The sequence below is a fragment of the Narcine bancroftii genome, chromosome 6, assembly GCF_036971445.1.
Source record: "Narcine bancroftii isolate sNarBan1 chromosome 6, sNarBan1.hap1, whole genome shotgun sequence".
Lineage (NCBI taxonomy): Eukaryota > Metazoa > Chordata > Chondrichthyes > Torpediniformes > Narcinidae > Narcine > Narcine bancroftii.
Window position 1 is genome coordinate 153,699,109 of NC_091474.1, and position 15,457 is coordinate 153,714,565.

General features: G+C 38.3%; 1 protein-coding gene across 3 annotated transcripts in view; it reads right to left on the reverse strand.

Annotated features, from left to right (window-relative positions):
* Window positions 1-289: 289 nt before the first annotated feature.
* LOC138736611 (kelch-like protein 29) overlaps window positions 290-15,457 on the reverse strand; it is a 483,106-nt gene continuing 467,938 nt past the window's right edge. For all 3 annotated transcript variants that reach the window (XM_069886405.1, XM_069886406.1, XM_069886404.1), the window contains one exon: window positions 290-7,574. In XM_069886405.1, the coding sequence (XP_069742506.1) occupies window positions 7,391-7,574 (184 nt within the window). In that variant the 3' untranslated portion in view covers window positions 290-7,390. The remainder of the gene's footprint in view (window positions 7,575-15,457) is intronic.

Here is a 15,457-nt window from a genome sequence, read left to right on the forward strand (position 1 = left end):
TGCATGAGTCAAATCACCGCAGTGTTTTAAAAAGAAAGCAAAGACACAAGGGAGAAAGATCAATATCTAGAGGTGGTGGAATGTGAGGAGACTCATTTAGAGCACAGATATCAACTCCTAGTCGCCTTGAACTGGACCAAATAGTGTGCATCTGTATTGTAAATAACGCAAGTTTATAGAAAACCTGAACACAATATCTAAATGAATATTTCACTTTATTGCATACAAAAATGACATATCATATGATATAATTTAAATCATTTCTACTTAAATGCAAAAAAAATCCTTTCTACACATTGTTTTCTAATACATTCTTCTATTTAGAATAATACTGCAATCAAAAAAAACTTTTCAGATACACTTTTACTCTCTGTTCACTCCATCATTGTGCTTTTTCACAGCAAATAATAAAGATTATGCTTTGTAGATCAAACAAATAACATTTCCAAATATAATTCTCTCCATTTTGTTTGATTCCTTTAGAATGGGGAATATTTTGAATTATTTCTAAATAAACCACGGTAATGCAGCTACAACTGATGTTCTTTAACAGGAGGTGAGGTGAGGACATGAAATGTATTCTGTGGGCAGAAATAGATCTAAAGGATATCAATGTGTTCTAATGTGGTTAAAAGTGACATTGAGGTATCAAAAGACCACTTCACACTCAACTCTGAAAAGATAATGAAGGACTGGAAGGTTAAGCATTTTAAGGTAGTATAGGTCCTTTGGCAATACTATTGTAGAATGATGTATCAGTCCTATAGCAATGCCATTGGGGATTTAAAAAAAAATCAATTTTGCATCATTAATAATTTGTTTTGAAAATCTAGAATCTTCTTGACATTCGGTTTAGTGCTTGAAATATATCCTTAACCATAAGGTGGGTTTAAACTAGATTTGCAGGGGAATGGTTACCAGAGTGCCAGAGCAGGTAAAGGACTGGATGAGTGGAAAAAGATGATGAGAAAATTGCATGCACTGTTAAAGTCAACAGTTTGTATGTGGTGGAAATGTTCTCAGGTGCATCTATTTCAATGCAAGGAGTATTGTAGGAAAGGCAGATGAACTTAGAGTGTGGATTGGCATGCAAATTATGACATTATGGCCATTAGTGAAACTTGAATGCAGGAGTGGCAGCTCAATGTTCCGGCCTTGCATTGCTTTAGATGCAATAGAATGGGGGAAGGAGTGGGATTATTCATCAGGGAAAGTATCATAGCTGTGCTCGGGCAGGATAAACTTCAGTTGACTGAAGTATGTGTAAGGGAATGTTTTGGGTCCAGTGATCAAAATGCCATTAGCTTTGTTAATTTTGGAGAAGGACAGATTTGGGCCCAGGTTGAGATTCTAAATTTGAGATAAGCTCATTTTGAGGAAATAAGAAAGGATCTAGAATGTATGGATTGGGTTAAGTTCTTTCCTGGCAAGGATGTTCAAGGTAAGTGGAAGACTTTTAAAGGTGAAATGTTGAGAGTACAGAGTTTTATGTTCCTGTCAGGATTAAAGGCAAGGTTAGCAAGCATAGGGAACCTTGGTTTACAAGGGATTTGGGGGATCTGGTTCGGAGGAAGAGAGAGGTTTATAGCAGGTATAGGCAACATGGAGCAAATGAGGTTCTTGAGGAGCATTAAAAATACAAGAAAAAACTCAAGAAATCAGGAAGACTAAAAGAAGACATGAGATTGCTTTGGCAGACAATATGAAGAGAAATCCTAAGGGTTTCTACTGGTATATTAAGAACAAAAGGATGATAAGGGACAAAATTGGTCCCCTTGAAAATCAGTGATCAAATTTGTTTGGAGCCAAGAGATGGGGGAGATCTTAAAGGTTTTTTCATCATCAATATTCACTCAGGAAATGGGGACAGTTGTGGGAAATAAAGAAAACAAGAGGTCATGTAACCTATATAGGTTAAAGAAGAGAACATGGTTGCTGTCTTAAAGCAAATGAGGGTGGATAAATCCCCAGGGCCTGAAAAAATATTCACTCAGACCTTGAGGGAGGTTAATGTAGAAATTTCAGGGTCTCTGGCAGAAATACTTAAAATGTCCTAGCAACAGGTGTGGTGCCAAAGTTTGGAGGGTAGATCATGTAGTTCCTAATCCTGGAAGTCAGTAATAGGTAAACTGATTAGGGATAGTCAACATGGCTTTGTGCATGCTAGGTCATGTTTAACCAATCTGATAGTGTTTTTTGAGGAAGTTACCAGGAAAATTGATGAAGGAAAGACTGTGGTTGCTGTCTACATGGACTTTATTAAGGCATTTGACAAGGTCCAATATGGGAAGTTAGTCAGGAAGATTCAGACACTTGGTATTCATGGTGAAGTAGTGAACTGAATTTTCGGCAATGACTGTAAGGGAGAAGCCAGAGAGTAGAGGTGGATGATTGGTTCTCAGACTAGAGGCCTGTTTTGTCATCTATATCAGTGATCTGGATGATAATGTTGTAAATCGGATCAGCAAGTTTTCAGATAACACTAAGATTGGAGGTGTTGTGGACAGTGAAGAAGGTTTTCAAAGCTTACAGAGGGATCTGGACCAGCTAGAAAAATAGGCTGAAGAATGGCAGATGGAACTTAGTGCAGACAAGTATGAGGTATTGCATTTTGAAATTGAAACCAAGAAAGGACACACACGGAATATGGTATGGAACTGAGGAGTGTGGTAGAAAAGAGGGATTTGGGAATACAGATACATAATTCCCTGAAAGATGGATAGGTTCGTAAAGAGACCTTTTAGCATCTTGTCATTCATAAAGCACTGAGAATGGGAGTTGGGATGTTATGGTAAAGTTGTATAAGAAATTGGTGAGGCAAAATTTGGAAAATTGTGTGCAGTTTTGGTCACCTAACTATAGGAAAGATAACAGTAAGTTAGAAAGATTTACTAGGATGATCCCTGGACTTCAGGAACTGAGTTACAGGGAAAGGTTAAACTGATTAGGACTTCATTCCCTGGAGCATAGAAAAATGAGGGAGGATTCGATAGAGGCATTAACATTATGAGGGGGATAGACAGAGTAAATGTAGATAGGTTTTTCCACAGGGTTGGTGAGATACAAACCAGAGGACATGGGTTAAGAGTGAAAGGGGCAAAGTTTAGGGGAAACATGAGGGAGATCCTCTTGACACAGAGAGTGGTGGGAGTGCGGAACTAACTGCCAGCTGAATAGGTGAATGCGGGCTCAATTTTAACATTTAAGAAGAATTTGGACAGGTTCATGGATGGGAGAGGTATGGAGGGTTAGGGATGGGAGAGGTATGGAGGGTGAAGTGGAGGAAAGTGGGACTAGGTTAAAAAAAATGGTTCAGCACAGACTAGAATGGGTGAGAGGCCAAAGAACTGCCATTGTAGGGTTCTTTCCATACGATTTTGCACCAATGCTTGAGTCAAGGAAAACTAGTTCTGTTAAAGTTAGAGTGCAGCCCATCTTCAATCCTTTCTAATATCTTGCCCATCTCTGAGCTCAATGCCATTTCAGATGCAAAGTAAAATGCACAGAAAGTTGCTTCTTGTAACATTTTCTCTTTGCTCTTTGAGTTTATTTCAAATAAATTAGCCTCTGAGCATAAATGTTGTTAGAGGATGAACCCTTTTTGTCTTTGGTTGACAGCATCAACAAGCAATTTCAAGTTCTTTTATATTCCATAACAAAGGTTACCAGCTTCAGAAGAAACTCTGCTGCATAGGTATGAAGATCTTTTTCTAGTTTAGAATCTGACATTTCAGTCAATTAAGTGAAATGGCTGATTTATTGCTGAATATGATCTGTTAAGATTGCATCTTTTTTTCTACTCCTATGAATGATATGGGGTAGGGGTTAGAAAATAGCATTTATGGAACTATGTGCCAGGTAGAGCTGAATTAATTTTGTTTTTGAATGATGTGCACCATTCTATACCCCAGATTAGAATAATTTTGGAAAATTTTGCATTTGAAAATGTTATGATGTCATAAATAATCAGTGCCTGGATGATCAAACCTTTCACTGGACATGTTTAAACAACTAAGAGCAGATTGAATCACATCTCTTTCTACTTAATGACTGGGGGGAGGGGGGGGGAGTTTTGTGTGTGTGTGTGTGTGTTAAAGATTTGAGTATCTCCACCGTCCAGGTTCATCTATTTTTTCACTTTTCACAAACTAACTGAGCAACATAGGGCAGGTTTATGTTGCTGCAATAACAATCTTGAACATCAGCTGTCAGATCCATTCAGTCAAAAATATTGGACCCTGTGGCTTAATTTAAATGAGCAGTTGTTTGTTTTTAAGAACATCAATATTTTTCCATGTATTGGTTTGGCATATGATCTCTCCCACAACCTAATTGAGTCCTGTCCTGGATGCAGGAGTGTCAATATCTTCAGAGGATTTTCATGCAAGATGTTGCCAAAGATGAATGCAGCCACAATCAAGCGACAGGCTTTAGTCTTTGTAATGAATATCTTTCTACAGTTCTCATTACAAAAAGCTATATAAAATCTGCTGTTGTTCTTTGATTAGGAGGTATGATTAAGGAAATGTATATGAATTGCTGGGTTTTAGATGAATGGGAAGTGGAGAAAAGAAGAAAGAAGTCCCTACACTTTGTTTTCACTGCCCTTAAGTGCATGGTACAAATAGAATAGATTTTTTTTTCAAGCGATTGGCATTGCCTGATAGTGAACTCTCTGGGCTGAAAAGTTCCTATCAGACAAGATATGCTAACTCAACCACCAGCCATACTCTCTCCCATATTTGCTCATAATTGCAAATATACAATATCTCGGTATTAAATGACTTAAGAAATTTGGTGTTCTGTACCAAAAGCTAATTAAACTCATTGGTATTCAGCAAGCAGCTGTATTGATATGTTCTTGGCGATGATTGACTAAGTCTTAATTTTTTTGTTTTCCACAAATATCCTATTTTAAATAATGTAATGTAAGCAGTGCAGTCATTCTTTAAGTCTTTATGAATCAAGGAAAAGTTGGCAAACTTTGACAAGGTGAAGATTTTATTGAATAGTCATTAAGCATAATGGATTGTAAATGAAGAACTGCATTTTGTACTATTTTCAAAGCCTTTGGTCGATTTCTGTGGTGATGTGGCAACATAGTCTTAGAAGTGGATGGTTATTAACTGTTTGTATTTTGCAAGAGAAACTTGAGTGTTCATCTCTGAAGCCTTTAGATTGCCTCAGAAGACCATGCACTGATACAAATGGAAGGGGTCAATGTTCGACATGCACAAATGAAATGGGTGTTGTGGGCAAGTTCTACCAGAATGGTTGAATATAAATGCATTTTGAAATTAACTTTAAAAATAGTTAAAATGGATTATGATTGTTGAAGCAAATTGAGAATGTACAAAATTTAATAAACACTACTTTTATCAATGGCAAGAGACCCCCATCTTTAACACAAATGGGTTTTGTCATTAATCTGTTAACTGCAAATAATTTTGTGACTAGGGTGGCAGCAAAAATGACATTTTGCAGTTATAAATAAAATAATTAACTTCATTCCCAGTTTGTGACCGAGGTAAGTGGACTTGGTTTAAATTTAACTGAGGAATTGAGGAAGAACTGGTTAAGTAAGGTTCCAATATGATGGGTCTGTGGTTCTTAAAAATCTGTGGAACTCCAAGTCATACTTGTGCAACATGTGGCAGATGTGGAAGAAAGGAGACCTATATATTGCAATAAAGTGAGAATCTGTCAGAAAAACTGTTAATTTTAGAGAGAATTAGATTTTTTAAAGGATATTGTTTTGTATTTTGAGGTGTGATGCTAAAATTTTAATGAATGCAATTTGCATACTAGTTGAGCTGGGAATACTTTAGATAAGGGCACAAAGCAACAACGTTAAAAATACCCTAATAATTTATTAAATAAGATTACAATTATCAGAAAATACTGTACATAAGTATATTTGGTCCACACTTTCCTGTAATTTTATATACTCACTGTTAATGACAAATTGTGGCTTTATTTTGAAGTTTATTTTGAACTACTGTACATGGTATATTAAATAATCATTGGGTTGAAATTCAGGATACTATTTAATATGTGGCTGTGTAGATCATTTTTATATAGCTCAGAACACATGGAAGAGCTCAAGCTTATATGTCATACTAGACTTGTATAAGAAACCTAATCTATGTCGGTATACACATTAAGTAGCTATCCAAAGTGCCACAAATTAGTATGGCTTCCATCTTTAATACCTTATAATTCTCAGTTCTATTAGATATTCTCCATTGATGATTTTATTTTAATACTATGACTTTGTATTAATAGCAGATAAAATTCTTCATTTATCCACTATTCATAATATGTAAGAAATAATTAAGTGGTAATTAAGATTTAAATTTTATTGGGACTTAACCGGGTAAAATATTTTTCAGTTCCACTAAAATAAATGTATAATGATCAGATACTTTCGTGCATCAGCCTCAAATAGGCTGAAACAATAGAAAATATCCCAGATAAATGGCACTTTTACATTGGCTGTTTAAACGTGATTGTTGAAACAAATAGGCCTATGCATATTTACTATAATGCTGCAAGTTTGCTCCACATCATCCTGGATATATAAAAAAAATCAATATAGGTCAAAACATAAGATTTAACGGGTGGACCCTCTGGAAATTAATGGCTTTAATCTCACGGTTTCTGTTTAATAACTATCTGGTGTTTATAATCATTATCAGTGAGACCACTGATTATAAAACAAAGTGGATCTAAAATTTTTCTTTCAAGTATAGATTTTTTTCAATTAAAAAAAATGACTAATTCTCAGCTGAATATTTTGGATAATTGAAGAATTAGCCTCTTATCTTGATTTGTTTTTGTAATACTGGCTGAAAAACAGATTAACTATCTTTCACTGACCTTTTTCTGTTCATTTTTGATATGCACGATGTATGGAAATAGCCAAGCTCCCTTTGGGTCTAATCTCTGGGCCAGATTGAATTGCTTGAAATCTTCAGCACATTGTCTGGGATTTCTTGTGCTATGTGGGACTGCAATTGGCTTTAGGCAAATTGTTTACATGCTGTCACTCTGGTTCTGCAGATCTTACACTCTACAAACTGATTTACCTTCTTAAAGGCCGTAACAATATAAAGGTAAACTGTCTGAAAGCAAAACTGATGATTGTTATAAAGCAGGCATTCTAATCTGAATTGCCCAAGATCTAAAACAAGTGCCATGTCTTGTGACACTACTAGAAGGTACCATAAGTTATACTATAATACATCCATAGGGACATATGCCCTATTTCACCAAATGGTGACCATGGAATCTACATTCAATGTAGACAGTAAAAAGCATCACATTCATTGTTTTAACGTACTGCTGTAGCAGAATAAAACAATTCAGAAACTGATATCATGTCACAGTGTCAACCACTTTGAATGTACTTTTTGATGACTACACACCCATGCCTGAATACTGGGCAAGGCATGTTAGGCAGGAGCGTCCAACTGTTAGTGCAAGGATCATAGGTCTCCATATTTCCCAATGCTGGTCCTTCACTGCTGACTATCCCTCCTGTGGCATAGATTTTCCCATCCAGGACCACGGCGCTGTAATATAAATAATCATTATGAGTGAACTATTCAAGGAATCATCATTCTGCTAAATTTAAATGACTGCAAAAGCTGGAATCTGAAGCTAAACACAATCTGCTGGAGGAACTAAGTGGGTCAGTTGGGAGAAAAGGAATGGTCACTAATGCAAGCCAAACCTCTTCATCAAGATGAGAGAAATGTAGGAGAAGCCAGTCAGACTCCTCAATGATAAACTCAATCAGGGATTCATTTAAGGACTCTTACTTTTGTACTTTATTTTTTTTTCCCTCACATTTCTTTATTTGTGTACAGTTTTTTTTTCTTCCACTACCAATAAATGGTAATTCTGCCCCGACTGCGGGAACAAGAGTCTCAGTGTTGTATGTGATGTCACGTATGTACTCTGACAATAAATATGAATCAGAAAAGAGGACAGGATGGGACAAGCAGTGTGGAATTGGTATAAATTAAATATCTTTACAATCTTTTTGATTGATTATCTGAAGGACAACAAAATCTGCTTGAACATTTGAAGAAATGAAAACCAACAAGTAATCTAAAGATACGTGTTCAAATCCAATCACTGCAACTGGGGAAGTTAAATGCATTAATTAAATAAATCTGATTATATGACAGTGACTGTGATGGTTACCATGTAAACACTAGATATCCAAATGGTTCACTCATATTGTTAAACTTCTGCCGTAACTGATCCAGTATAGATCTGCAAACACTGGAATTTGAAAAACAAATCAAAATGCTGGAGGAACTCTGGGACAAGCAGCATTTGTGAAGGTAAAAGGTGGAAGTTGGTTTTTCGTGTTGATCTTATTCCAGAAGCATTGCATTATGGACAATCTTAACTACAATCACTTAGTTGTATCAAATAGTTTAAAAATGAGAAAACAGAAGAGATGATTTGGCACTAAAATTGCATTGGTCAGATCATGAGAGACCTGGACCATATCTCTTAAAGATGTTTTATTAATGAAGATCAGTGAATCATCTGGGACAGCTTTCGATATTGCCAGAGCTGGGAATGTTGGTATTCAACATGCCCTCTTCCCCTCAGGAAGTTACCGAATGAATTTTTGCAGTGAAGCTGAGATCATATGTTCTTGAAGTGTTCATTGCTAATACTCTATGGAAGATATTCAGCCAGTCATCAGTGTCTATATATATTCAGCCAGTGTTCCAGAAGGGTTGGCTAGAAAAGTAGACTCACAGATCCATTTGAAGATGTGCCCAAGGGTACACAGTTGGAAGAGAGTTGCCCTGGGATCTCTAGATCACAAGATGTTTAAGACATCAGGCAAATAGCAGGAAATGAAATTCTCTCTGCAGCTGTTGCTTTTCCATGTGAATGTTGCTTTAAGGAATTAAAGAGTAGACAAACCAGAGAATGTACTTTGACTGGTCTGCAGTGACCTTGAGAAAAAATGTCTCAGTGGTACTTCCAGTGAACAGCTAAAAGAGCTACAAGACAGGGACTTAATCCCTGTATGTGATCGTTAAAGAGAAGGGATGAGGCATAGCATCATTAGGCTTTGGCGTTGCAGAACTAGGTGTACCTCTGTCCAAGCTTATCCTGTCTAGTCACAACCCTTACATCCAACTCAACAATGTGGAAAACTGACCAGTATGTTCCATTCACAGGAAGAAGCATAAATTAAATTCAGCCAACCATTGCCCATATGTCTACTCTCAAGTAATAAAATGTGGCGGAAGGTAATTTTGAGTGTACTGTGAAGTGGCAATGGGCAGTCATCTGCTTCTCATTCAAGATGCCCTCCTTCAAAAGAAAATGTTCCCCTCCACTACCATCAACTCTGCACTCACCTGCATATCCTCCATTACCCACACATCTGCCCTGGCCCCCTGCGCCCCCACCAAGGACAGGATTCCCCTTGTCCTCACCTACACCCCACCAGCCTCCACATCCAACATGTAATCCTCTGCCATTTTCATCATGTACTAAGTAATCCCAGCTCCAGACACATTTTCCCTTCGCTTCCCCTCTCTGCTTTCAAAGGGTTTGATCCCTTTGTTACTCCCTCATCCACTCCTCCCTTCCCACCAATCGCCCCCTTTGCACTTACCCCTGTGACCGCAGGAGATGCTCCACTTATGCCCACATCTCCTTTACCACAAAGAGGCCTTCCAAGTGAAACCACACCACCTGTGAATCTTCTGTGGTCATCTATTGCATCTGATGCTCCCATTGCAGTCTCCTCTACATCAAAGAGACTGGATGCAGATTGGGAGACCATTTCGCTGAGCATCCACACTCTGTCCACTGCAATAGCAGGGATCTTGCAGTGGCAACCCATTTCAATTCCCTACCCCATTCCCTTGCCGACATTTCTGCCATTGGACTCGTGCATTGTCCAACTCAGACGACCTGCAAATTGAAGGAACAACACCTCGTATTTCATCTGGGCACCCTCTAACCAGTTAGCAATTTCATTGACCTCTGGTTTCCATTAGTGCCCCCACCCCCTCGTCTCTATTCCCTATTTCTCCTTTCCTCTTGCTCTGTCTCCTTTTCTTCAGCTCTGCATTCACAGAGCCATCCCATTTTTATGATAGCTTCTTTAGAAAATAATTATTTCCATACCTGAAATCATGTCATCTGACATATTTAGGGGTGACTAGTAATGTTCCAACAACACAATTAGCAAGAAGATCAGAAAAACTAATCATCATCTCCTGTGAATCAATTATTTTCGTATTGCCAAGCCCCTCCATTCCCAAACAAATATCTTAAGATCATGTTTGACCAAACCCACGCCTACACCAGCAAATGAGTACGTGGTCTGCAGCAGTGATTCACTATCTGATACTCCAAAGCTGTCTTGTCGTCTAAAAAGTACATATCTGGAGGTAAGTGGAATATCCTGCACCTTGCTTGATGTAGATTCCAAACATTGGAGAAGCTCAACAGCTATCCCAAACCAACAGCTTCTCTTCCAACTGACATCATTCTGACTTGGAAGAAGTCTGGAGCTCCTTATTCATATATTGATCTGTGTTGACTTTGCCATCTATGAATGAACGGAATGTTAACGTGACACCAGCCAAAGGACAGGTCATAAAGTACGGTAAGTACGTTTCAAAGGGGGAGCATAACCTAGAGAGGTTTAGGTTACTACTGCAATACAACTGTTCACTCAACTGGTAAATATGGAATGAAGAACTGATGAAACCTAGAATTCTTTAGGACTATGGGAGAATACAGAGATGTGGGAAGTTCAGAATTGATTAATAAGATGAAAATTTTTAAATCATATTGGAACAGAAGCTAATATATGAAGATTTAATTGGCTGAAATCCTGAGAAAAGGGGAAATACCAATGAAGTCAGTTCCAACAAGGGATAAACTGCATTAAAACTCTTTTTCCTCAAACTTTTGATCCTTTGCCCTATTACTTCCTTGTATATTTTTTCTGATAATACTCCCTTAGAGAACCTTTCGAATACATTGTACAATAAAATGTTTGTAGTGATTATAATACGATACTGAAAGCTGAGGACCTTTGGGAAGCTGAGATTGCAAACAGCAGGTGCATCCTGAGAAACCAGAATTGCACTTGGAGCTTCCAGTATTTGCTTCAGGTTTGTGAAGCTAATTTGTACTGACATGCCCAAAATCCAGTTATTCAAATGATAAGATGAGACTTATTTACAAACAAGAGCATTTTGCTTCTGTGATCATTATTCATACTTCTGTTAGTGTTAAGAATTTGTGTTGTTGCATAATTAATATGTGGATATTTATGGTACTTGCTATCTGTAAATAATTTTACTTTCCTCTGGACAAAGTACTTTTGTCTTTGATTATCTTAAACCTTCATTGACCCCAGCCGCTCAATGTATGAAGAATTTTATACCAATGATAATGGTAAAAACTTGCTATTTTCAGGTCTCTAACTGGTCATAAATCTTATTATTAAGTAGCAATATACTTTTCTCAATTATAATTTAATAGTTAAATAAAAAAAATAAATGAATGCATCCTATGTTTATGTTATCGGAAATAACTATCCAATATCTATTCACAACATTGTGCCTTTCCTTGATCAAATTGCCATCCTGGCTTATTTGAAAACTCTGTAGTCATGAATATTAAGCTTCCAAATCCCAACCCTTTACATGGCATTTCCTTAATAGTTATGCTCTCATTATATTGTCTTGTGTATCAGTGCACTCAGCTTATATTTCTTGTTCACTCCACACTTTACACTTCTCTATATACAGTATAATTAAACCCAACCAAACCTTGCTTTGTGTTTTCTGTTCTTTGTTATTAATCTTTGTCTATTTCATAAACTTTGCCGAACTAAGAAATGCAAAACAGATTCTTAAAAAAGAACAAAATCTTACAATTTTCTCCTCTTTTGAAGGTATTGAGTTCCTGTGTAGTTGTGGTTTCAAACTGAATATCCCATATCCCTACCATGTGATTTGATTTAATGGTGAGTGCTGATATGCTCTTGCTCTCATACCACCTGTACATGTTCTGTGATGAAAATGAGAAGAGTTTCCCTCGAGTCTTTTTTGTCTGTTTGGCTCAGCTACAAATTAATATTATTAATGTGCTGTTGCAGGAGAGAAGTTTTGTATGACATATTGACAATTTGATACCTTCAACAGTTTCAGGCATGAGAAGACAGACTAAATGTACTTGGGGATTGTTGTTCCAAAATTATTCAGCTAGCCTCCAGTGCATATTTCACCTGATAGCATTCTCAGCTCGGGAGTCACAACTTCAAGCCCCACTGCAGAGCTTTCAACACATTGACTACTGCATCAGTAGTACTAAGGAAAGATACCTCATCGATGGAGTTCGAGATTTCCATACAACATAAAACAAGGCCATTCAGCTCTTTTAGTCTAGGACAGTAAACCAAACATTCCTATTCTTCCAACTACACCTTCCAACCCCTTCCCCCCTCTCCAAAATATTCTTCACAATCTATCATCATCAAATCACCCCAGATCCTACTATCCATTTATGTTTGGCACACAGGGAGAACATGCAAACTCCACCCAGATAGCAATGGCCGGAAATGAACCTACCACTCTGAATCAGCAGCTTGGAGACATGGTCAGATAAGTCATTACATTGGAGACATTTTTGTCCATAAGCAGATCTGTAATATCCATTGGTTCTTTTCAAAAGTCAGCTGAAACCCACTGAGCTCAGTCTAATTTATTTCACTCAGTTAAAAGTTACAAGTTATGATTTGTCATTTATCTCACTGCTAGCCATCCACAAATAGAGTTTGTATATACATTATAAAACTTCAAAGTATTTAAGTGACTTGAAAATAATTTAGGATATCATCGGGTCATGAATGGTGCTATATAAATGCAAGTTTTTTTTGTGCTAATTCCTTTACTTTGATGGATGCAAACCAACCATGGAAATGTGCTTAGGGAAGCAACTCGTGAATGTAAGTTCCTTTGTTCTAAAAATATTTCATAATAAGCTGGATATATTATTTATGAAGCCAAGTGTAATTTCCCATAAGTTGAGATAAAAATTTGTTACCTTGTACATTCAAGATCACTTTAGTTCGGTTTTAAATTTTAATGGCATATAGCCATTAGTGCACTATTGCTTTGAACACAATTAATTTTATGACAAACAAAATCAATAATTGCTCTTCAATTAAAGGCCAAAATATTAATGGAAAAGTGTTTTGCATAGAATAACAAGCTCATTTACTGGAATATTCTGTGCTTGCCAACCAAACGGTGACCCCACTTTCATTAATTGGTATAATTATATGCAAGTCTCTTTCCTTATGTTAGCTGACCTCAGCACTGAGCCCCTTTAGTCAGCCTTAAAGGTCTTTCAGAGGAGATGGGAACCTTATGAGAAAAACCTGGAAGTGCTCAGCAGGTCAGGCAGAATTTGTGAAAAGGGAAGCAAAATTAATATTTCAAGCCAAAGACCCATCATCTAAACCTGAAATGTTAACACTGCTTCTCTTTCTGAACATCTGCTCTTTCCTGTGGATATTGATCAATGGCTGAGTCATCCTCATCTGCCTGAAAACACAATACAGGAGAAACTCAGCAGGTCAAAGTGTGTTCTTTATTTGGCAAAGATAAAAATACATAACCAACATTTCAGGCTTGAGCCTTTCATCAAGGAATGAACAAAATGGGGGTCAGGGGCAGGAGCAGGGCGAGAAGCACAGTTCCACATGCAGGAGGTAATAGGTGGATAAGAGAGGGAGGGTGCACCAGCAAACAAGGAGAATGGAGAGGGAAGTGGAGGACAGAAGACAGAGGGATGGAGAAGATAAGTAGAACGGGGAGTAGGCTAGCAGAAACCAGAGAAGTTGATGTTAATATCATCCAGTTGGAGAATGTCCAGATGGAATATAAGGTGGTGCACCTCCAATTTACGGGTGGTCTGGGTTTGACAGTACATAAGGCCATGGACAGACAAGACAGAGTGGTTGTGGGTGCAGAATTGAAATGGTTGGCTACTAAGAGATTCCTGACACTGATGTGGGCAAGAGCGAAGGAGCTCAGAAAAATGATCTCCCGGTTTACATCTAGTCTCTCCAATGTAGAGAAGGCCACAACAGGAGCACCAGATGCAGTAGATGACTCCTGTGGATACACAATTGAAGGGTTGCTTCACTTGGAAGGACAGATTGGGACCTCTATAGTGGTGAGAGAGGAGGTGTGGGCATAAATGTGACACTTCCAAGAAGGTGATTAATGGGAAGGGATGAGTGGACAAGGGAGTCATGCAGGGAGTGTTCCCTACAGAAGGCAGAGAGGGAAAGATGTGTTTCATGTTGTCAATGTGATGGAAATTATGGAGGATATGTTGGATGCGGAGGCTGGTGGGGTAGTAGGTGAGGACAAGGAGAATCCTGTTTTTGCTGCATCTGGGTGCAGAGGGGGCCAGGGCAGATGTGTGGGAAATGGAGATGCGAGAAAGGGCTGAGTTGATGGTGGTGGAGCGGAAGCCATGTTTTAGGAAGAAGGAGACCATTTTGGATGATCTAGGCTGGAAAACATCATCTTGGGAAGAGATACAACGGAGATGGAAGAGTTGAGAGAATAAAATCCTTGCAAGGGACTGGGTGAGTAAAAAGGCAGTCAAGGTAGTAGTGGGAGTTGGTAGGTTTGTAAAAACTATCTGTAGAAAGCTTGTCTCCTGAGATGAAGACAGAAAGGCCAAGATAGGGAAGTGCTGCCAGCGATGTACCGGGTAAATTTGAGGCATGAAGCAGCACCAATGTAGGAATCGATGTAGTGGAGGAAAAGTTGAGGAACCTTGCCTGTGTAGGCTCACAGCATGGATTGCCCCACAAAGCTCACAAACAGGCAGGCGTAGCTGGGGCCCCTTTGGGTACCATGGGTACTCCTTTAATTTGGAGAAAGTAGGATGATTGAAAGGAGAAGTTATTTCAGCCTTATCTGAGGTTCTTGTCAAAACATACAAATGCAGGAGGATCTCAGCCATTCTCTCTGTGACCAAAGGAGGTAAAGATATATTACCGATGTTTTGGGCCTGAGCCTTGAATCAAGGTATACGTGAAAAAAGACAGGAATCTGAATTAAAGGCTGGGGAAAGAATGGGAGGGGGAGAAGTACAGGCCAACAGATTGGGTATGATGAGAGGAATGGTCAAAATTGATTTTGGCTTGAGACAGAACTAGAGAAAAGGAGACAGGGAGAAGATGAATGGGGGTGGGGTGAGGGGGATTCAAAAAGAAACTGGTTGATGCCATTTGGTTGGAGGATGCCCAAAATGAAGATGATGTATTGTTCATTTTGTGTGTGGTGTCAGCTTGGCAGTACATGAGACCATGGACAGACATCAGCAATGGATCAGACATCAGCAATGGATGGCCAGTGGGATATCC